Source organism: Tamandua tetradactyla, chromosome 23, assembly GCF_023851605.1.
Source record: "Tamandua tetradactyla isolate mTamTet1 chromosome 23, mTamTet1.pri, whole genome shotgun sequence".
Taxonomy (NCBI): Eukaryota; Metazoa; Chordata; class Mammalia; order Pilosa; family Myrmecophagidae; genus Tamandua; species Tamandua tetradactyla.
The window spans coordinates 3,336,459-3,360,684 of record NC_135349.1 but is presented as its reverse complement, the minus strand read 5'-3'; the positions used below and the strand labels follow the sequence as shown (position 1 = coordinate 3,360,684).

Sequence of the window (24,226 nt, the reverse complement as noted above, 5' to 3'; positions counted from 1 at the left end):
TGGACTGAGCCCTCAGTCTTGGGGCTTGTCCCTTATGAAGTTCATTCCTGCAAAGGAGAAGACAAGCCTACTTATAATTATGCCCAAGAATCACCCTCATTGCGTTGCTCAGATGTGGCTCTAAGCCAACTAGGTAGGTGAACTTGCTGCCCTAACCCCTACGTGGGACATGACTCCCAGGGGTGTAAATCTCCCTGGCAATATTGGACAGTACTCCTGGGGATGAGCTGGGACCTAACATCATAGGAATGAGAAAGGCTTCCTGACCAAAAGGGGGAAAGAGAGAAATGAGACAAAATAAAGTCTCAGCGGTTGAAAGATTTCAAACAGAGTCGAGACGTTATCCTGTATCCTACACATTATATAGATATCCCTTGTTAGTTTATGTATTGTATACACCATAAATTAGACTGTATTGGAGGGGTTAGAGGGAAGTACCTAAAACTGTTGAACTGTGTTCCAGTAACCTTGATTCTTGAAGAAGACAGTATAACTATATAGCTTTTATAATGTGACCACGTGATTGTGAAAGCCTTGTATCTGATGCTCCTTTTATCCAGGGTATGGACTGAGGGGTAAAAAAAAATAAAGATGAAAAATAAAGAAATAATAGGGGCAGATAAAGGGTAAGAGTCGGGTAGATTGAAACACTATGGGTCACTGAGAGGGAGGGGTAAGGGGTATGGGATGTATGAGTTCTTTTATCTTCTTTTTGTTTCTTTTTTTAGAGTGATGAAATTGTTCCAAAAATGATCATGGTGAAGAATACACAACTATGTGATGATGTTGTGAGCCACCAATTGTGTAATGTGGTTGGACTGTATGTGTACGGATATTTCTTGAGAAAATATTTTAAAAATATACATACAGTTAATACTTCAATGGAATACAAAATAATAGCAAAATGAAAAAAATGGGGAGGGTCCTCATGCATCTTTAGTACGAAAGGAAACTCTTAATCACTTGCCTGTCTCTAGATACACAACTCATCTATTCAACAACAACAAAAAGACAGTGGTTGTATTAAACAATGAATTTCCATGGAGAGTAAAATTGCAATATTTTTCTCAGTTTACTCAGCAGAAATTCAATAGTAGCATGGCCAAGTTAGTCAAGTATTAAGGTGGGAGTGATTTCATTATCAGAATAATAAAAGACTATTGTATTCACTATCTGCGTGAATTAATTTCTGGGCACTGTCTTCCAGAGTAGTTTGTTTTTATTGCAATTGTGTTGAGTGTGGATAATACAGCCTAGCATGCCTCCTATACTAGACTGTATCTTTAAAACAGGGTGGAACCTAAAAAAAGGAAAAAGAAATGAAAACTTAGCACTTAAAAGAAATGATTAAGAAGAACATGCTGAAGGTTTTTGAATTGAGGCAAAGTATGGTATAAATTTTGTAATTATCCAGATAATTCAAGCAGAAATGATCTGCCTGAATTATTCACTTTGGCTGGGCCAATGTCTGCAACTCACTAATGGGAGGTAGAATCCTCTACTTAGTTTTTGCGTATGGACCAGGCCTAAAGAAATACTGCCAAGATTTAATGGCTGTTTTTTCCGGCTGGTGTTCACGGCACACTCATATATTCACCATTCAGTCAGGTTCCCTTAATCAATAGTAACGATGCAGTGTTATTTATATTCTCACAACACAGTAGCTGCATCCTGTGGAGGCGCATTTGTGCAGGGCATGCCCCGCATTCATCAACGAATGCCAAGTCAATATCTACCACCATGTTTTCACTCAAGGAATGTGAAGGGACGAAGGGAAAAAATTACGTGAAAACATCAACATCTGCCTATGATAAGTCACATTTTTCCTTTTATAATTAAACAATTTATTTTGAGATAACTCTAGAGTCCCATGCAGCTGTAAGAAACAGCATGGAGAGACTCCATGCATCCTTTACCTAGTTTGTTCCAGTGGTGACAACTTAGCAGAGCTACAGAGCAGTGTCGCAGCCAGGATCCTGGTGTAAACACAACCAGCTCACTCAGATCTGCCCAGTTTTGCTCCATATGCATGTGTGTGTATTCACTTCTAGGCAATCACACATGTAGGACCGGGGATCCACCGCCATGGTCAGTTCTGACACCCTTTATAAACACGCTCCCACCCTCATCCCTCACCTCTGCCATCACTAATCTGTTCTCCATCTCTGTAATTTTGTCATTTCAAGAATATTTTGTGAATGGAATCATATATTCATATAACATTCAAAAGCACATGACCTTTTGGAACTGACTTTTTTCACTCAGCATAGTGCCCTTGACAGTCATCCAAGATGGATTACATTTTGATAATAAAAATAAAAACAAAAATGTTCAACACTCCCATGACCAGTGACCCTGGTGTCCAGTGCTGGCTGCTCTCCCCCTCTGTAATGCCCCACAGCTGCCCCAAGTGCCAGGGAGGGACTCAGTCTGGTGTAGAGACAAGGGGTCTCTCCACAGCGACCCAAGCTGGGGAGGGCTGGGCGCAGGAATGACAGGGACTGGCCAGTGTATTAGGGCCCTCCAGGCCCCACCTGGCAGTGCGTCACTGAGCTCCACCATCGCCCACCCAGCCAATTACCATGTGAGCTTGGTACACACCACAGCTGCCTGGGGGAAGAACTTCACCTCCCTCCACACACTCCATAACCACCAACTGCAGAGGTGCCAGCTCCTCAGCCCTGGGCAAGGTCCAGGAAAGGTGGCCGGCCAGTGCTTGCAAAGAAGCTCTGTCTCTCTCTCATCGAGCCAATACCCAAGGAAGTTTACTAGCTCACAACAAGGAAGGCCAGGACCAGCATGGGTGCAACATGCTTGCTCATCTTTCATATACTCTTGCTTTGTTCCAGGAAGTTTTTCAGGAGGCTGAGCAAGGAGAGTAGGCATGGAGCCGCCAAAGGCCCCTAGAGACCCAAGCAGCTCCTGATTTTAATTTCACTACTTCTTCCACCTTCTATATGTTACAATTTCTCTCACTGCTGACCTTTTACATTAGCCTAATTCAACAGATATTGGGAAGATTCTTCTCTCATCCACAGCTCTTTTTAACACTTAATCTGCTGTAAGGAAAACATGTGGGAAAAAACATCAGAAATGTCAATCTTGGAAAGATTGTGAGCTCAACAGTGTGAAAACAAATCCGGTTTGAATTAGTCACCCTATGCATAGACTTTTTCAACTACTTAACCTTCAAAAGGCAAGCGGGCAACTACATGTCTTATCTAATCAGCAACAACTCTTTCTAAAAAGGGTACACTGCCAACAGAGGAACATTCTAGACCTTTAAAAATTTATCGTACAAATGCAGCTAATGAAACCAGGGTTTGAGACTAACACGTTCATCATTTTGAAACAATATGGAGACATCAGGGAAATGCGCTCATGCCCTGTGTGAAAGGAGAGTTTCAAAGCAAAGGCCAGCACAGCAGGGTCACCACCTCTGCCCAGAGACCACAGGCAGCTGCTTCCAGCATCAGCTTGAATCTCCAGTTCCCAATCTCAGAACAGGAAGTGGGGTACTTCCCAGGTAGCCCCAAACCATGTTTTGCTGCCCTCCCCTGCCACAGTGGCCATCTCAGTGGAACAGCCAACCTCTTCGTGTCCCCTTGGCTGTCATCATGCTGACCCCAACAGAGACGGCCATAATCCAGCCCCTGGGACCTGGGACTATATCACCCTAAGAGGCCAAAAGGCCTTTTTAGATGTGACTGAGGTTTCGTACCTAGAAGCTGGGAGATTATCTTGGATTATCTCGGTGGATCCAATCTAAAACATGGCCTAGAGAACATTCCCCAGCTGGAAGCAGGAGAGATGAGGCACAGGGGAGTTAGGGGGATTCAAAGCCTGAGAAGGACTCGGCCTGCTGCTGCTGGCTTTGAAGATGAAGGGGGTGGGAAGACGGCAGGGGAGAAGGAATTCTATGTTGAGATATACAGCATTTACGAGGTGCTGAGTCTCAAAAGCTCTAGGAGACCTTATAGTATAGCCTAGAATACCTCCTCAAATGTGTTCTTGGTATCAGACAAGAGATGTTGCAAATAATTTCATTACTGTATTTGGGTTTCAGAATAATTTGTGCATAAAAACTCAGAACCGATTCGAGGTTACATCTCTAACAGTTACATTTGAGGTTACATCTATAACAGTTACTCTTCCTCAGTGGATGCTCTGAGTGGGACTGAGAGTGAGTTCAGGATAGACACACTCACTGCAGCAGGTGAGCCTGCAGATAGCCGTGCTTTGTGCGTGATGAGGGGACCACTGAGACCCTCAGGCTGCCTCCCACGGCCTCTGAGATACTGTGGATGGACGCACTTGATATAGCAGGTGAGCCTGCAGATGGACGTGCTTTGTGTGAGACGAAGGGACCACTGAGACCCTCAGGCTGCCTCCCAAGGCCTCTGAGACACTGTGCGCATTGAGAAGAGGCACTACTGCTTTATTTATCATCTGAAAAAAAATGTCTCTATCAATTGTGAGACCATCCCAATTTCAGCAAACGTCAAAAATGGGTGTTATATAGCGAATTATCAGTAGATAACTATTAACACAAAATATATGTAATAAAAGAGTTAAACCGGCAGCTAATAAAGCTGCCATTTTCGTGCTTCTGAGACACACATCGTTTCCTTTCATCCTCACAACTGAACTGGCATCATTCTCTCCATTGTTCAGACGTGGAAACCGAGGCCGGCACAGGCAAAGATGCGTGCTCAAGCTAGTGAACAGTGCAAGAAGAATGTGTACAGTCTGTGTCGGGAGGCTGCGTGAGCACACACCACACAGTGCTGCCCAGCGGTGTGTCCCGAGGGCTATGGATGTGTGGCTGAGGGGTTGCTGCCCTCCCTCTGATGACAAGCTGGAGATGTCCCCAAGGGTGACCACGGAGGCCATGCAGACCTTGCGAATGGAAAGCAGCGCACACGAGGCAGGGCAGCCCCACTCCCAGGCGGGGCACGAGCAGTGCACAGGGATCAGCATGAGCTTGGCCACCGCCTTGGTGTGGCTGCTCCCAGAAGCAGAACTCAGGGCAGCCTTGACTGTGAGGTGTTGTTTGGGGGCAGCAGGGAACAGAAGCCCCATGAGGGGAGTGGGAGAAAGAGGACAAGGCCAGCTGCCTCTGTGTATGGGCTTAGCTCCCCGGGGCACTCTGAAAGTACTGAAAGTACACCTGTGAGTTAGAGCCCCAGTGTTAAGTACTGCAGGGGTGAGGTCACTTGCCCACAATGTCCATCACACATGGGCTGGCGGCTGTTCCTGGGGGTATCTTCCCCCAGCAGGCCCAACCTGCCACACTGCTGGGGGGAGTGGACTCCAGTGGCCAGCAAGGCAAGGCGGCGCTGGTCACCCAAAGTCATGGTGTGTGCAGAAGCAGGAAAGACAAGGGGCCATGGTTGGGACAGGGGTGGTCCCTGCCCCTGTGTGTTCAGGATGGTGGGCACTGACAGCTGGAGTTGGGGGGGTAGTGGGGGAGTCAGCAGCACGGGTCAGACTTGGAGGGAGCAGAAGGGAGGTCAGGAAATGACAGAAGACAATTGGAGATACAGCAGCAAAACCAAGCTGCAGGTGGGCCACAGAGCATGGTATGCCAAACTGAGGGGTCTGGTTTCATTGGTGGGTGGTGGGGAGTCATGTGGGGTCTCAGCACCTGACATGGGGCTTCTGTTTAAGCTGCGGGAACCAAGCAGTACAGCAGGCAAGCTGCTGGGGGGAGTAAACAACACAACTAGTCTGTCTGGTCTCATCAGTGTGAAATGAGAGTAACTGGAAGCCAATGTGCTTCTGCTTCTTTCACCTGCATGTTCATGTCTGCAGCTGTTTTCACAGTCCCACCCGTGACAGCCCTGAGAAACTGGAGACATTTCCCGAGGACTCCCTCCATGATTGTTGGGTCTGGGGTTATAATCAAACCCAAATCACTCTGAAGTGACAAAGACACTGTCTTCAGAGCTTTCCTAATAGGATTCAATGACAACGTTCTGCCTGTCACTGTCAATTTTTCTGAATAAAAAGAGATTCAAATCAGCATCATAAACAGGTGAAGGGTGTTTGCGTACCTTTAAAAGTCAGAACACAGGCACTAATTCTGGAAAATACAGTAACAATCTGCTTGGGAATTTGGCGATAAATGCCAAGTCAAAGATCATTTGGTAGATTTAAATATTTTAAAAGGGAATTATGATTGAAACAAGCATCCTAATTTACAGGGAGATAAATTTCTTCTCTTGTTTAAACTACCTCAAAACGTTTTAACACAAAATAGTCCTGCTTCCTAGAGATTTACACATCACAGTTTTAATTTTGGTTCAATGTGTAATGTGCTATTGAACACAGAGCTACAGAACAACTCTGATGAAGGGTCTTTGCAGGGAAGGGGTGTGGTTGCTGAATCCACAGCTAAATCTGGATGAGAAAGGCAGCAAAAGAGCCAGCTCAGATCCCTTGTGCAGAATCAACAATGATCTGTGACTCAAAGCCTGCCTCCTCCTGTACTTTAAAAAGTCTTACACTCCCTTCAGAGGGGCTGACAGGCTGACTTTGCATCGTATTTAGCAGAGTCACATTCGGGACACAAAGCCATTTTGTAACAGTATAAAGGAATGAGGCATCCTCAGCTGTCTGATATGAGGTATCTCTTGATGCTCTTCCTAATTTCACATGAACTTGCTTTTTTTTTTTTTTGGCAAAGTGGCAAACTCGAAAATATGTTACTTAAGGAACTATTGTTTTCAGAAGGGGTTCTGCTTATTCCAGTTTCCTTATTCTCATTTCTCTTTATTCCTGAAGAGGAGGGATCAAGTAGGGATTTTCCTATTTAAAGCCAACCTCCAAGCACCCTCCCTCTCATCAGCAGTGGTAGCAGCTCCCACTCTGAAAAGCAGGTGGATGCTAGGGTACCACACCCACTTAGCAAAAATAAAGTCTTGGAATAGCTGGGAAAACAAGATAAATAAAGGCATTTGTCTCACAGTTGAATGTAATCTCATCATAATCTAATTATAAATCAAGGATTTCCTTAGCCCCTGTACAGTGGACACTGATATTTTCCAGCATTTGGGACCTAAGAAACCCAAATGAAGTTAATTTTATTGCCTTTTCCTTATACTTAGCCCATTCTCTCACTTTTTAGTTTAACAAAGGCAATGTTCAATAGTTTTTAATCTTCCTCTGGGTCTAAAAAATGGCTTTAACAGGGTAATCAGTGAACACAGACCACAGCAGTGAAAAGAGTTAAACAGAAGCTTGGTGGCACACAGACCAGGATGGGGGGTAACAAGTACAACCAAAAGGTCACCACTCCATTTTCCAAGCTTTGCGACTGAATTCAGGTTTCTTGGAAGTGTATATTGACACTTCACCAAAGCCTGTACTTAATGACATTTGTATTCTCGGAAAAAGAGAATAGGATGTAGGTTGTATATATGGTAACAGAATAAAAATTAAAATAAAATCCATGGAGCTGCACTGCACAAATAGTAAACCCTAAGTTAAACCATGGACTGTAGTTAGCAGGACAATTATAAAAATGTGCTTTTATCAATTGTAACAAATGTTCCACACCAATGCAAGGGGTTAATCATGGGGTGGTATATAGGAATCTTGTACTGAACACATGAATGTTCTGTAAACCCACAATTTCGCTAATAAAAATTTTTTTTAAAAGAACAGGATGAATTTGTAATATGAACTCAACTTTACTTCTGTTTGCTGACTTATAAGCAAGGTTGGAGAAATGTAGATGTTAGATTTTGATTCCTTGGTGCCATCAGCGTGGGGAAGACAGCTGGGGAGGGCAGCCGGGGAGGGCAGCCGGGGAGGGAAGCTGGGGGTGCTGACAAGCGCCAGCCTGCAGCTCAGGTATTACCTATGATAGAGAGGAAGGCCTGTGCTCGGGCTGGTTCCAAAGTGCTCCCTCTCAAGGCCGCCTCGCAGACATACATTCCCGTGTCAGAAGACGTTGGGTTGCTGATGGTGAGGTGTCTCCCAAAGTTGTGCAGCCCACTGGTGACTGTCACCCCGTTTCTCTTCCAGGTCACACTTAGCTCTTCCACAGGCCTGGGAAGACAAAGGGTATCCATGGCAATAACTGTGAAGCAGGACATGGCAATAACAATAAGCTCAGGCACTCAGCACAAGGTTGGGAAAGCTAATTCTACCAGGAACCATGGCAGGTTGAACAATGGACATTTAAAAATCAGTCCAGATGTGACTCTGCGCCCTTCCGGCACACACCAATGATATATTTCACTCAAGGGCTATTGAGCAAGGATAGCTAATTGCAGGAACAATGGACCATAAGTGCTAATGATTTGCTCAGGAAAAGAATATTTAAAATAAATACTACTCTGCAACACAGCTAAGCGGAGGCCCCATTCTAGAGCTACCACTAGCTGAGTAGAAGACACCTAAGCGTGCAGAGGAGAAGCGAGTTAACCCTTCCCCTTGCTGCACCAAGGCCTCCCCCTCTGCTCTGCTGCTCTCTAGGCCCCCAGCGGTGCCCCACCGTCAGCGGGCACTGCACTGACAGGGACTGTCCTCCTGCAGCACAAGGCTTGAGGAAGAGGCATCCTGAGTAGGTCCATCAGCCCATGGCTGTGGGGCTCATGACCCAGCTGGACAAACAAGACCACTACCGCAGGAAGGGTGAGCGGCAGACTGTGTGCGGTCTGGCTTTCTGCTCTAGGGGTCCCATCATAGTCATGTTTATCATGACTCCCTGTGTCGAGCACGTGTCCCGTACCTGGCATTGGCTATGCATTCCAAGGTGGCCTCACTGGTGCCCGCCACCACGCTTCTGTTGCCCGGAGGGATCACAATTACAGGGGCCACGGTCTCAGGTTTGCCAGCCTCTCCTGTGGCAGAGGAAACAAAGGTGTTCATGCTTATCTTCTAAGTGTAGAGGGTGGGTTGATCAAATATCACACCATAAAACTCTTGCCAAGCCTTACTGGTGGGAAACCTGGAATCTTATAACCCTGCTCTAATCCCCTGTGGCGTGGTCACTGCCACTGACCTTTATCAGACGGCACAGACCCAGTGTCTGGCAGCGCCTGCCTCCCCTGGCTTAAGCCACAGACCGTAGGATGCATCGTGGCTGAAAAGTTCTAAGAGCATCGCGTTAGTCCCCATGAGATCCTGCAGCTAAGGGACTTTGAACTGTTGAATGTTTTCAAAAATCCTTCTGGTTTTATTTTTATATTGACAGAGATTTTTCTATTGAGCTACCTTGCGCACCCCTTGTGTTCAACTCTGTTCAGTTTCACAAATATTTAACACGTCAGGCACTCTGCGCAGCACGTGCGTTCATGCTTTCCCAGGACTCCCTGGGGCAGACTTGTTCAATGAGCAGCGGTCAACTCTGTCAGTGCATCTTCAATCCCCTGTTTCTTTTTCTAAATGTAAATACCCTGAGTCTATCTGTTTGGTGAGGTGTCAAACCTTAAATAGTTTAGCTCGTATCTCTGGTGACAAGGGAGAAAAAAATGACACGTTTTTGTCACTTTTCTCTAAAACACACAACACCAAAATTAAACTATTCACAATACACTTTACTACAGTTTATTTTGGGGAACGAAGACCCATCAAACATATGTCAGCCAAGAATTTCAGTAAAGGGTGGGGATGGAAGAGACTATTGCTGAAAATACATTTAAATGACTGCAAATGAAAAATGCTTCACGTAGGACTTCACCCTTGGTGCTGGGCAGAGCTGCCACTGGCCGAGAAAGGGAAGACTCCCTCGGGGAAATGCACGGTTCTCGGCCGGCCTGGGGCAGGGGAATAAAGGGCTGCCTCTTCTCAACATGAACCTTCCCAGCTCGGTTCTGGCTTTCACTGCCCAAGCAGTGTGTGACTTTCATATTAAAGGCATACGAATAAAAATTAGGAATAAAAATACCTTGATGCAGGTAGAACCAAAAAATACATTTTTTAGAACCTCCCCATTGTTTAAACTGATGTGAGCTGATTTCCACTTATCTTTAGGTCCCTTGGAGAAGCTGAGGGCCACACTAGCATCTCTTTCTTTCTTAAGCTCTGGGCCTCGGAGCCAGTCCTCAGCGCTTCTCAGGAAAGTCTGCTGGAGATTTACCTCTCCTGGAGACTTGCCTTTGGCACTGTCCATTCACAAAGCTGTCGAGATTGCTGGGCTGATTACCAGACTTCTGAGGAGTTGATGGAGCTCAGACACTGTTGGGGCGATGATGCACACTGAGTGCCAGTCTTAGTAACGACCTGCCTGACGCCTGCCAAAGTCACTGATGAGGCGAAATGACCTGAGAATCTCACGTTTGCAAATAGTTATCTTAAGTGAAGGAGAGCAGCAGAGTGCCAGAGGTGACTGGGCAAGGTGTGAATTTGGCATTAAGCATTGCTCTGCCACGGTGGGGGAGCACCTGTCACCTCCCAGGGAGAATGGCCACCTGCTCACTCCGCATCCCAGCCCCTGCCCCGGAGACCTGTAAGCCTGTAGGACTTCATGCTGCCCTGAGAGTCTGTGCAGTAAACAGACAAGCCCCACGTCTGAGGGTTCTGGCACTTCAGAAAGGAGCAGAACACAATGCTGCATTTGCCACTCCACTGAATTTCAGCTACGCGGATGAAAAGGAGAAACTTTAATTTTATTTCATATGGTATGAATAGTTTTTATTCATACCATATTTTAAAAACATGTTTTTTAAAATATTTTCATTAGAGAAATTTATAGAACAATTCTGCATAAAATACAGTGGGGAACATTTGCTACAACTATTGACAGCACTTTTTTATAATTGTACTTTTCTAACAGCAGTTATATTTGTTACAATTCATGAGTTATACTAAGAAGTATTAACTATTGTCCACAGCTTACATTTGGCTTACTTATTTTCCCATATACCTCCCTATCATTAACACCTTGCATTAGTGTCATTCGTTTGATCTGTGAAAGAACACTCTTATTCTTGTATATGGCTACAGTTCTTTATCTATAATGGGGCTCACAGTGTGCACAGTCTTACGTTCTATCCTTCAATTTTATTCTAGTGACAGATACATCCAAAGTTTCCCCTTTTAACCACATTCACCTGCACAGTTCAGTATCGTCAACAACACTCACAGTGACGTGCTACCACCACCAGCCTATATAGAAAATCTGTACAGGCTAAGGACCAACTCCCCAATCCCTAACCCTAATCTATCTCCTGGTAACCTATATTCTAGACTCTAATTCCATGAGTTTGGCAAGTAAAATTAGTTCCTAACAGTGAAATAATACAATATTTGTCTTTTGGTGTCTGGTTTATCCATGTTGTCTCATACATCAGGACTTCATTCCTTTTTATAGCTGATTAATACTCCAGTGAATGTATATACCACACTTTGTTTATCCATTCCTCAGTGGATGGACATTTGGGTTCCTTTCATCTCATTGTGAATAATGCTGCTGTGAACATTGATGTGCAAATGTCTGTTTGAATCCTTGCTTTCAGTTCTTCTGGGTATACACTGAGTAGTGGGATTGCCAGGTCATATGGTAATTCTATACTTAGCTTCTTGAGGAATTACCAAACTGTCTTCCACAGCGGCTGCACCATTTTACATTCCCACCAGCAATGAAGGAGTGTACCTATTTCTCTACATTCTCTCCAATACTTGCAGTTTTCTGGCTTTATAATAGTGGAAATTTTAGTAGGTGTGAAATTATATCTCATTGTGGTTTTGATTTGCATTTCCCTAACAGCTAGTGATACTGGACATCTTTTCACGTGCTTTTTTAGTCATTTGTATTTCCTCTTTGGAGAAATGTCTGTTCAAGTCTTTTGCCCATTTTCTAATTGGATCATTTGTTGTTTATTGTTGAGTTGTAGAATTATTTTTTATATTCTGGATATTAAATCCCTATAGGACGGTGCATGAGTGATTCAACGGTAGAATGTTCGCCTGCCATACAGGAGACCGGGTTTGATTTCTGGATCATGCAACCCCCCCAAAAAAAATATTCTTATGGGATATGTGATTTCCAATATTTTCTCCCATCGAGCAGTTTTTCTTTTCACTTTCTTGACAAAGTCCTTTAATGTATGTTCTAGTTTGCTAGCTGCCAGAATGCAACACACCAGAGACGGATTGGCTTTTAATAAAAGGGGATTTATTTTGTTGGTTCTTCAGAGGAAAGGCAGCTAACTTTCCACTGAGGTTCTTTCTTATGTGGAAGACACAGGATGGTCTCTGCTGGTCTTCTCTCCAGGCCCCTGGGCTCCAACAACTTTCCCCAGGGTGACTTCCTTCTCCATCTCCAAAGGCCTAGGCTGAGCTGCAAGTGCCAAGATGAGGAGTGCCAAGATGAGGAATGCCAAGCTGCTAGGCTGTGCTACATTGCATTCTCTCATTTAAGCACCAGCCAATTAAGTCAAACATCACTCATTGCAGCAGACACGCCTCCTAGCCGACTGCAGATGTAATTAGCAACAGATGAGATTCACACACCATTGGCTTGTGTCCGCAGCAACAGAACTAGGTATGCTCACCTGGCCAAGTTGACAACTGAATCTAACTAACACAATGTACAAAAGTTTTTAATTTTAAGACGGTCCCATTTATCTATTTTTTCTTTTGTAACTTGTGCTTGGGTGTAAAGTCTAAGAAACCATTGTCTACCACAAGATCTTGAAGATGCTTCTCTATATTTTCTTCTAGGAGTTTTATAGTCCTTGTTCTTATATTTAAGTCTCTGATCCACTTTAAGTTAATTTTTGTATATGGTATAAGGTAGGGGTCCTCTTGCATTCTTTTGCATATGGATATCCAGTTCTTCTAATACCATTTGCTGAGGAAGACTATTCTTTTCCAATCCAGTGGACTTGGTAGCCTTGTCAAATATCAATTGGCCACAGATGTGAGAGTCTATTTCTGAACTCTCAATTGATTCCATTAGTTAAATAGCCTATCTTTATGCCAGCACCGTGCTGTTTTAACCATTGTAGCTTATACAAAACATGATTCGGATTTCCTCTCACCCTTTGGGATGACAGGAGGAGTTGAGCAGCTTTTTCAGTTCAAAGTCAGTAAAAGGCAGAGACTGTTCTCTGAGCCAGACCTTCTGACCTTGACCAGGCTGTTCTTTCTACAGATGACACTTATTGGAGAGGTAGGTTACAAATACACTACACATAACACTTACCCTCTCACTTACTGAGAGAGATGCAGATTGAAATTAATCATCCTCAGAAAGAGTGACTGCTATATATACATGAGGTCCCTGGAAAGATAAATTTGACAAATGGCAACTACCACAGCAAGACCAAAACAAGGTATTTTTATCTTCTGATTGTAGACAGGCATTTTCTAATAAATCTGCTGTAAAACATTCAGTAAAATTTTACATAAGTGATCAGAATCCAGATCTCAAAACAGCAAGGAGAACATTCATTTTAGTGCATAATGCTGGTTTATTTTCTTCTTTTAAAAAAATAGTTCTTAGAGTTACATTCACTTTGCAGTTAAATACTGGAATAAAGGGTTAAACAACTTACAAGAGACTGCCTCAGTAGGAAGAGGAGGGAAGCCCCTGTATTTCATTTCCAGCCTTTCTGTCCCTTGCACATGCTGTGAGTTCCCTTTGCACAGTGATTCTTGCCTCTTCCTGTTCAATCTGTACCAGTTTCACAACTGCCATCCTGAGACTGGCTTTCACAGCTTTCCTGGGTAAAAGCACCGTTTTCTGAAACTCATTGGTTCCTCCATTTTGGTTTATGTCTCATTTTGTTGGAACATCAAGTAAATTCCTGAAAAAAATGTGTGTGTGTGGAAAAGGTAAAATTTAAAAGTTCTTGCATGATGGAAAATCACTTTATTCTATTTTCTCATATCGTTGATTGGGCAGAAAATCCAATTTGCCTGGAAACTTTGAAAACGTTGCTCTTCTCTCTTCCAGTGCTCTGGGCTATACAGGGAAAGTCCGACAGGTTTTAATTCTTCTTATTTGTAGTTGATCATTCTTTTTTTTTTTTTTTTTTGCCCAAGGATGAGTTTATTGATATACATACCAACTTTACAAATTACATGGCTTTAAGGTTTTGTATTTTTTTTAATATTTATTTTGTTGGTTATATGTGTTGCAGTGGTGAACATTTTCTTGACTGTTGCTTTGCATGTGCTTAGTTACTCTCTTCAGACAAACTCCCAGGGGAGTGATGGCTGAGCTGAAGGTACTCAGTACATGTCTCTAGGACTAGCTTGGCATTGCTAAATTGTTTTCCTTTTTAGAAATTTGGGCCATGGTTTTAGTTTTAGAAACACCCAGGAGTGTTGATGAGCCGCCTGCGTGCTGAGGAAATCATGTTGGGAAGGCTCACTGGACAGCTGGGAAAGGGTTTGCCTCAGTGTGGCTTCCTATGAAATGGAGCTCTTAGGATAGTAAGGAATGATAGGAAAGAAAGAAAGAGACTGAAAGAAAGAAAAGAGATGGACGGGATCAGGGGGTCTGAAGCTTAACTTGAACAAACAACAACTTTATTCTGAACCAGCTCCTGCTTATATATTTGCAGGGTAACAAAAAGCATGCCTGCTTTTCCTGAGGAAACAAAGTACTTAACTTTCTTCATACTTAACGTAACCATTTGGGGGTAAACAAGCGGTCTGTTCCTCCCAGACTTTTCCAAACAAAGCAGATAACAACTTCCTCAGTTTCTTGCCCACCCAGGGACACACCAGCTGCTCCCAACAAATTCTGCAGGTCTTGTTTTAACCCTTGGCTCCTACATTTCCCCCTTTTTATTTTATTAGCCGAGGTGACTGTGCCTGTCTTAGGTTGCCCTTAAACTCTGAAGGAGTCTTACCCATCATTGGCTACCAGTCAAGCTCTCTGACTTTGATTATTTGTTGTTTAACACAGCTGAGGCGGAAGAGAAAAAGTATAAACAACCCCAAACTTAACAATGCAGTTCCATCGACCGCAGCCACTGTGATAATTCCAATGATTCCAATGACAGCTGTAATAAAGAGTCCAATTAGTCTTTTAGTCCTTTTCAGATAGTCTTTTGCCAAATGGATCAGGTTTGTGTTTCTGGAGAGTATTGCCAGGATCTTGACATCTGCACTGGCAGTCAAATACCTCTTCTTTTCCTTGCTGCTATGATCATCTCATTTTCATGCTCCTCCAGCCGCCTATTGTGATTACCTGTTACACTGATGCTCCAAGGAAAACACTTATTGCCCAATATGACTCGAGTCCTCTTCTATCGGCTGGACACACGTCCCTCTAATGGAGACTTTTCCTTGGTTCCATAATATTGTTTTGGAGTCTTCTTTTTCTTCTTCGAGCCCCACGTTGGGCGCCAGATGTTGCTTCCTATGAGATGGAGCTCGAAGGATATTAAGGAATGACGAGAAAGAAAGAAAGAGACTGAAAGAAAGAAAGAGACAGATGGGATCAGGGGGTCTGAAGCTTAACTTTAACAAACAACAGACCTGATCATTCTTTTGTTTGCTTTTTTATTTCTTCTAACAAAACTTGGGGGTATTCTCCATATATTTGATATTAAAATTTGTGGGGCTTTTTTTGTTTGTTTGTTTTTGCTAATTGTCTTCTTGACAGCCGCTTTCAGTCTGGAGATACACATTCTTCTGCATTAGTTCCTTCATAATTTTCTCCCTTCTGTTTTCTCTTTCTAGAGTTCTTATTGATTGGATCTTTAAGCCTTCTGGATTGATCCACCCTGTTCCTTACTATTCTCTAATGTATTTCTCTCCCACTCCCCTACCTTTGGAAAGATTTCCTCAACTTTATCTTCCAATTAATCTTTGGAATTTTTATTTCAGCAATCATACTGTAATTATCAAGACAATTTTTTTGTCCTCTGTTCATTTTTATAGCATGGTGTTCTTGTTTCATGGATGCAATACATCCCCAAATCTCTCTGGGGTTTAAATAATTTTGAAGTTCTAATTTATCTGTTTCCTCTGGGATCTCCTCCTACCCATACTTGTTAACTTGATATCTTTCTCAGAAGAAGATTTTTCAACTCTTTGAATATCATTTTATACTTAAGCATGATAAAATAGAATGCTAACTGGCAGATGTGTACCTCTGGCTTGTCGATTGGCAACCTAACCTCAATCAGTGATGAAAGACATGGAGTGTTTCCTCTCAGAAAACAACTTGTTTGTTTCTGTCATTTCCCATAGTATGTGAGATCTAACTAGCATTCAACAAATGCTACAATGAGGAGCCTGAGCTGTCACCGCCACTACCACCACCCTATTGCCCTGTCCCTCAAGGCCCTGCATCAGCAAACCCACTTTTGACAATGCCACACACCACTGGGATAAGAAGTGCCTCCAAGAGGAATGGAGACAAAACAGGGGAAAAGGAGGGGATGCATTTTACAAGTGCCCATAGAGACACAATACATTTTGCTAAGTGATTTACAAATGTCACCTCATTTAATCTAACAATCCTATAAGATAGTTATTATTGTCCCTTTTTTATAGATGATAAAATTAAGGCCTGAAGTCACATGTCTTCAAGTTGTAGTGAAAGAGTTTAAATCAAGGAAAGTCTTCATCCAAAATTAATAATCTTCTTTTGACATAATGCTGTCTCCTCCTAATAAAAACTCTGGTTGTGCTCAGTTAACCAAAAATTAAATTAACCAGAGCAATCCTTTCCCCAGGCACTTCCTTTAATTGAGACTTTACTGTAACTTTCTCAAGTGAACATTTCTCGGTTTCATATGGTTGGTAATTTCGTAAAAGACAGTGAATCAAAAGAGAATTTCTGAACAAGTCAAATGGGCCATTGGTAACTTCATAGGCAAATATTTTGGACGAGGTAACTTTGTGGCTGTAGCAATAAAGATGTCATAGTATAGGGAAGTGGCATGTGTCCTGGCCCATTCCCCAACATATCTCTGCACTCACAATTCCCCCCATGTCTCTGCACTCACAATTCCCCCATGTGTCTCTGCACTCACAATTCCCATGTCTCTGCACTCACAATTCCCCCCATGTGTCCCTGCACTCACAATTCCCCCATGTGTCCCTGCACTCACAATTCCCCCATGTGTCTCTGCACTCACAATTCCCCCATGTGTCCCTGCACTCACAATTCCCCCCATGTGTCCCTGCATTCACAATTCCTGCCATGTCTCTGCACTCAACAGTTCCCCCCACGTGACTCTGTACTCACTATCCCCCCCATGTTTCTCTGCACTCACAATTCCCCCATATGTGTCTCTGCACTCACAATTCTCCCCATGTGACTCTGTACTCACTATCCCCCCCATGTTTCTCTGCACTCACAATTCCCCCATATGTGTCTCTGCACTCACAATTCCCCCACATGTGTCTCTGCACTCACAATTCTCCCGTGTCTCTGCACTCACAATTCCCCTCACGTGACTCTGTACTCACTATCCCCCCCATGTTTCTCTGCACTCACAATTCCCCCCACATGAGTCCCTGCACTCACAATTCCCCCCCATGTTTCTCTGCACTCACAATTCCCCCCACATGAGTCCCTGCACTCACAATTCCCCCCCATGTTTCTCTGCACTCACAATTCCCCCCACATGTGTCTCTGCACTCACAATTCCCCCCACATGTGTCTCTGCACTCACAATTCCCCCCACATGTGTCTCTGCACTCACAATTCCCCCCACATGTGTCTCTGCACTCACAATTCCCCCCACGTGTCTCTGCACTCACAATTCCCCCCACATGTGTCTCTGCACTCACAATTCCCCTCACGTGACTCTGTACTCACTATCCCCCCCATGTTTCTCTGCACTCACAATTCCCCCCACATGAGTCCCTGCACTCACAATTCCCCCCCATGTTTCTCTGCACTCACAATTCCCCCCACATGTGTCTCTGCACTCACAATTCCCCCCACATGAGTCTCTGCACTCACAATTCCCCCCACATGTGTCTCTGCACTCACAATTCCCCTACGTGTCTCTGCACTCACAATTCCCCTCACGTGACTCTGTACTCACTATCCCCCCCATGTTTCTCTGCACTCACAATTCCCCCCACATGTGTCTCTGCACTCACAATTCCCCCCACGTGACTCTGTACCCACTATTTCCCCTACATGGGTCCCTGAACTCACAATTCCCCTGACATGTCTCTCTGCACTCACAACTCCCCCCACGTGTCTCTGCACTCACAATTCCCCCCACATGAGTCTCTGCACTCACAATTCCCCCCACATGAGTCTCTGCACTCACAATTCCCCCCACGTGACTCTGTACCCACTATTTCCCCTACATGGGTCCCTGAACTCACAATTCCCCTGACATGTCTCTCTGCACTCACAACTCCCCCCACGTGTCTCTGCACTCACAATTCCCCCCACATGAGTCTCTGTACTCACAATTCCCCCCACATGAGTCTCTGCACTCACAATTCCCCCCACGTGACTCTGTACCCACTATTTCCCCTACATGGGTCCCTGAACTCACAATTCCCCTGACATGTCTCTCTGCAGTCACAACTCCCCCACATGTGTCTCTACATTCACAATTCCCCCCACATGAGTCTCTACACTCACAATTCCCCCCATGTGACTCTCCACTCACTATTCCCCTCACGTGACTCTGCATTCACTATTCCCCCTACATGGGTCTCTACACTCACTGAAGAGGCTGAAAAGGGAGAAAGTGCCCAGGCTGCATTTAACTAAAATGTACATTTAAAGACTATCAAGTCCCTCCAACAGAAAAAAGTTCAAAGTTAACCCAAAGTTCTAAGCTGTGGAATTACTGCAGGTAAGGTAGAATTAATGGAAAACATCCAATTTCTTTCCAATCAAGCACGATGCTTGAGGCATGAGTGAAAGCATAATGATAAACGGCAAGTCAGGTAGACTCAGATTTGGGAATCCAGCAAAAGATGGGAGGTGGTGGACCAACGCCTTGGAGGATGTGAGGAAATAAAACCAGCCATGTGGACAGCTGGGCACGGAGCCTTCCAGGCAGAGAAAAGAGACCATGCAAAGACCTTGATGTTTGCTGTTTGAGGACAGTGGAGGGGTGGGACTGGCTGGACTAGAGACAGGAGGAAAAGTGGAGGGGTGACCATGCAGTGCCTTGGAGGTCAGAGTGAGAACTTTGGGTTTTATTCTAAATAAGAACAGAAAGCTTTGAGCTATAGCTTTGCAGGGACTTAACAGTAATGGGCAAAGGAGGACACAGGAGACTCCAAAAACCCATGTGCAAGATAAGGGATGGAGTCATCACAGTTGGGACACTTTTCAAAGGCAGAGCCACACCATTTGCTGATGGATCAGATTGGAAATGAATGTGGAGCTGGAAGAAGGACGTTACCATCTGTGAGATGGAAGATCACAGGAGGAGAAGGTTTGGGTGAAAAATCAGAGATTTGGTTTTCTACATGTTAAGGGTGAGATGCCTTTAGTAACATGGGTTTGCAGCAGCCCCTGGGTACTGTTCCATGCTTGGTTTTTTGCTTCTCTACTCCAGTATCCTTCTCCTGTCTTATCTGAACCATTGTCTCTTAAGATTTTTCCAGCCACCTGGGCCCCGTGGATAAAGGCTAGGCAGAGAGGTTCTGACTCTTTTCAGTTTCTGCCCCTGAGTCTACTTGACCCAGAGCACAAGTACTGTGGACAAGGCTCAGGCTGCCCTACTCTGGGGGAGACCAGGCCCCACATAGGCCTGGAGGCCAGAGGCCTTCATGTCTGGGAACGGAAGGAAACACCACATTTCCCAAATGATTACTTGTTGTGCCCCAACAAATGCATGCCAGACTCGAAAGAGATTCAAATGCTCTCTTGCTCTCTTGATGAGCCTGCTTCAGACCAAGCCTCAATCTTAGTCTGGCTGAAGTCCGGAATTTTTCCTGAGGTCTTAAGCCAGGTATACAGTTTGGTCAATGCCCTCCCAAACGAGGGGTCTCTGGAGCCCACCCCCATCCCTAGCCCCGGCCCCTGTAGCTAGACTTTGGCCCAAGTTCCTGGTATTCACCAGAATGGCCTAGAGGAGCGTGGCCCTTTCCCAAGAACAGACAGTGGTGGCCCTGAGAACGCACTCAGCCTTGACTGACCACCCCTCCTTCCTGACCTGGTCCAACCTACATACTTGGATGTGGCACCATGGGTGCAAGCAGAGCTCATCAGGTGACTCCCTGTGCCCCAGCCCCCTCCATACCTCGCCCTTCTCATTCCAAGCCCCCCTTCCCTAATCATCCCCAACAACGCTCCCTGTGCCCTTCAACTGAGGCACACAGTTGTGAAGAGAAGTCAGTTTAGATTCCGGCAAACCTGGGAAATGTCACAGCCCCTTGGTTGTTTGCATGAAGTTACTTGAGTCCTCTGAGCCTTACTTCCGTCCTGTGTGAAACGGAGCCCACCCCACAGGGCCATGAGAAACGTGCACCCTCACGTGGATGCCCCTGGGCATGGACATGCAGAGAGAGGCGAGTGGGCCTGCTGGGAGCCATGTCAGGGGTCAAGGCCCTGCCCTTCCCGTCCCCGCGTCTCCTCCAGCTCTCCTGCCCGCAGCCGCACTGGTTTGCTTTGCTCCTCTCCCCTGGGGGTGACCGTTGAGGGTAGGCCTACGGTCCGGCTCCCTCAGGGGAAGGCGAGCCTGACCCAGGGACTCAGCACCTCACTAAAGAATGGGCCTCGGTTTCTCAGGAGATTACTCCAAGCCTAAGGGCGGGGATTTTCCTGAATATGTGAGAAAGCCAGCCCTATGTTTTGGTTTTCTCTGCTGCAGCCACCCCTTGCGCCCGATTTATAACCGAGTGCCTTGGGGAACTTCAGGGCAGCCAGTGCCCACAGGATGTGGCCACTGGCTCTGTTTCCAGTGCCACCGTCCTGTTCCTGCCTGGACCAGAAAACAACACGGTCGAATGCTGCCCTCCACCAGAAGATGCCGACTCACGTGCCCCAGAAGCTGAACTTAGGCATAACTTTCATGTAAACAGGAGCAAAATGAGCAGGAGGTGTATTCTACCAGAGGCAGCTCTGTTGTAAGACAATCAGTAGTGTGGGCACTGCCACCATTCCAAGATTAAAAACATCTCTAGGTCTTCAGTTCTTCATGCATCTATCCCTACAAGGCTTGCATTAAAACAAGCAAGCAAACAAAAATCAGGCTCCCATCCAACAGCTAGCTGGTAAGGGCGTCTATAGGACCCCTTGAAACCTCAAAACCTTCCTGCTCCAAAGGCAATTGATCTAAAATTAGTAGTAGCAAAAGAGAAAATAAGTTTGAAAATAAAAGAAGGAATAAAAGCCCTGATTCAAAAGCTCGATGGTTGAACAGTAAGTTCCTTGACTCTTTTAAATCCTTGTTTCTACATCCAACAAGAGTAACATTTCTTGATTGCGTTGACCAGATGAGATAACGGTTACAAAAATGCCACAGATCTAGGCAGCTGCTTATCTGGAAAGAAGAAGAAACACTCAATCTTGTGCCAGTGTCAGCGCTGCAGGCACCCTGCTTGTTACGTATTCACAGGTCTGCCCACCTTTTGAAATGAGGTAGGGAAGTACGTGCTACTCACCTTTGCACTTAGCAAAGGGCCTGGCTGATGACAGCCCTTCTGTGCATATGCTGAGTGCAGTGCCATGTCTGTTACAAACACAGCATGGTTCGGGATCCTTCTCAGAATGTCATCACTACAGACCGACATCCGCTCCACCAGCCTCTTACTTAGCATGCACTACGCCAGGCACTGCGCTGGCACTGCGGGGACGCAGTTCAGCAGGATCAGACCCTCGCCCTCAGGAGGGCTCCATCCGGGAGAGGAAGACAAGCGTGCTAACCGAGGGAGGATGTGGGAGGTGTGCGCGGTGCTGAGTGGAGAGCGATCCTTCTGGGTGGAGGTAGGAAGGGTCTGGCCCAGGTGCTGAAGGCGGAGAAGCGGCTGGGCAGACAAGGAAAGAAAGGCACTGTAGGAACAGGAGAAAGGTGGGAGCCAGTTTGGCCCACTTGGGACGATAAAAGTGGTCACTGATACTTGAGGGGAAACTGGGTCTGGGTGTGCTCACAGAAGAGGCTGTACAGGGAGGTGGGACCATGCCAAGGAGTTTGGTCTCTATCCAGAGAGCAATGAACTCCAATGAAGAAAGTAATGACTGGATTTGCCCACTGTTCATAAGTGTGTCAGGACAAACTAACTGCCAGGGAGGCTAACAGGAGCAAAGCAACCGGGTAGGCACCTGCCATAGAGGTTTTTATTATTATTTTTTGCAGAGAGTTTATTAGACATGCATGTAAGAGGCCATGCGGGCACTCTCGCTAAGACAGAGGCGAGGGAGGTGAGAGGCCAGCTGCCACAGACTTTGGGAAAAAGACAATGAAGGCTGATGAGCCACGGGGCTGCAAGGAGGACAAAGAGGAGAAGGAGTAAGTGACGGCAAAGGGAGGGAGGAGGACCCAGCTGCTGTTCTGGCTCGAGGCTTGAGTGTGGGGGTAGGTGGCAGAGCAACCCCTCAAGGGTGAAAACGGGGAAGAACTAGCTGGTTTGGGGCGGGAATGATGGTGTGGAGGATGGAGTGGTGGGTGGGGTGGGGTGGGGGGAGCCACTTCTGGAGAAGGTGATGGACTAGATGGGCTCCGTCTAGTCCACGCACCCCTTGAAGTGCCTGTGGGGAAACTGGGTGGCAGGTCCAGGGGCCACTGGCTGGTCACTGGCACTTGGGTGGGGGTGCAAGTCTAGGAGACAGAGACCCCTCAGCGAGAGCCAGCCTTGGGCAGGGCCCGGGGCAAGGGCATGAAAGAGGCCGTTCACAAAGGAGAGTGAGGACAGGAGGGCAGAGGAGGACAGGAAGAGAAGGATGCTGCGAAAGCTGAGGAAAGAGGCTATTACATTTTCAAAATGGACAGAAGTTCCCATATATAACATTTAGGCTGCTTCTGCTCAGTTTTTTGAAGATGAATCTTTGAATGTACCTTGTAGGATTATTGCTAAGGAATGAGGAGCTATAAGTAAAAAAAAAAATCTGACTTTCACCAAGGTTTTCATTGAACCACAAAAAACATATAGGTCATTAATAGAAACTGAGTCACGATTTTGTTCAGTTCTATAGCTCCATTTCTGCAAACAGGTTGGCTGCCGCTATTCTCAACTTGCTTTTCTACAGCAAAAGGAGCAACTTAATTGGCCAATCTTTTCTGGTTCTTGACCTTCTCCCATACAGAAAAAGGCACATTAGTGCTATTTGGGGGATGGGTGAAACAGCGCCAAGACATTTTACTTAAAGAACACCAGGGGGTATCTCCACTTATTGATTACCTTTGCAATCCCTGGGGCTCTGGCATCTTTCTCTGCATTATTAAAATGCCTGCCAAAGGGATGGTGAAGTGCTTTCCTGGCTTCCAGTGTCTCCAAGCAACAGGTGTGTCTGATCTCTTGCCACCAGGGGGAGCCAGTGTCTTGGGTGCTCACACGTCACCCCCTTCTGCCCTGCCCCCCACATTTTTAAAAAAGAGATTAAGAGATACCCCCACAAATTTTAAATGTATTTCCAAGAAACCATGCAACAATGAAAGGGTGGCAGGCAGTGGGAGGCCCAGGCCATTCCCAAGACTCACCAGGCAAGTTTCTTGAGGCAGAACTTAGACAATTTTAAGATGTATTTTACTGTGAAAACTGAAATAAGTGCAATTTCTTCCCTGATAGGAAAAGTCTTATTTACTCAGTAGGAAGCCCTTCCCACCTTGTACATTCTCTAAGCTAACTTTCAAATTTATACTGTCCCAGCTCCTAAACAGGTGAAGCTGGTTTATAAGTTTCTTGGTTAATAACTCACGTGTGGAACTGTTGAAGGAAACTTTTCTCATCTTTAAAAGCTGCCCCCTTTCTAGTGCATCAGTAAGTCCCTGATCACAAGCCTCAAAGGTGTGTGACAAGCAGAGACAGGGGAGTGAAGTGTGCAGCCAGGGAGGATGTCTTTGCCAATAAGCCACGTCACAGCCTCTACGCCAGCTCCTTCCCAGGAGTGAGTGTGCTGCACTGGCTCCATCCCTCCTGTCTACTGTCCAACAGGAGGGGGAAACGGGGGAGGACAGCAGTAAATCCCATTTACAGTTTTATCTTTACATGTGCTTCCATTTTTATCTCCATACATTTCTGGACTTTTCTATTGACAAGAGACAATAAATAAAATAATATGACAGTTTGACAAACAATCCAGCCGTTTCTTTTCTTCTCATTTATAATATTTGAAAACTTGCACATTTGGAAATGAATGGAATGTGATGACGAATGTATT

General features: G+C 45.4%; 1 protein-coding gene across 7 annotated transcripts in view; it reads right to left on the bottom strand.

Moving 5' to 3' along the window:
• SDK1 (sidekick cell adhesion molecule 1) overlaps positions 1 to 24,226 on the bottom strand; it is a 1,057,379-nt gene that overhangs the window by 256,849 nt on the left and 776,304 nt on the right. For all 7 annotated transcript variants that reach the window (XM_077140486.1, XM_077140483.1, XM_077140481.1 and 4 more), the window contains 2 exons: positions 8,741 to 8,852; positions 7,865 to 8,055 (listed from right to left, as the gene is read on the bottom strand). In XM_077140486.1, the coding sequence (XP_076996601.1) occupies positions 7,865 to 8,055; positions 8,741 to 8,852 (303 nt within the window). The remainder of the gene's footprint in view (positions 1 to 7,864; positions 8,056 to 8,740; positions 8,853 to 24,226) is intronic.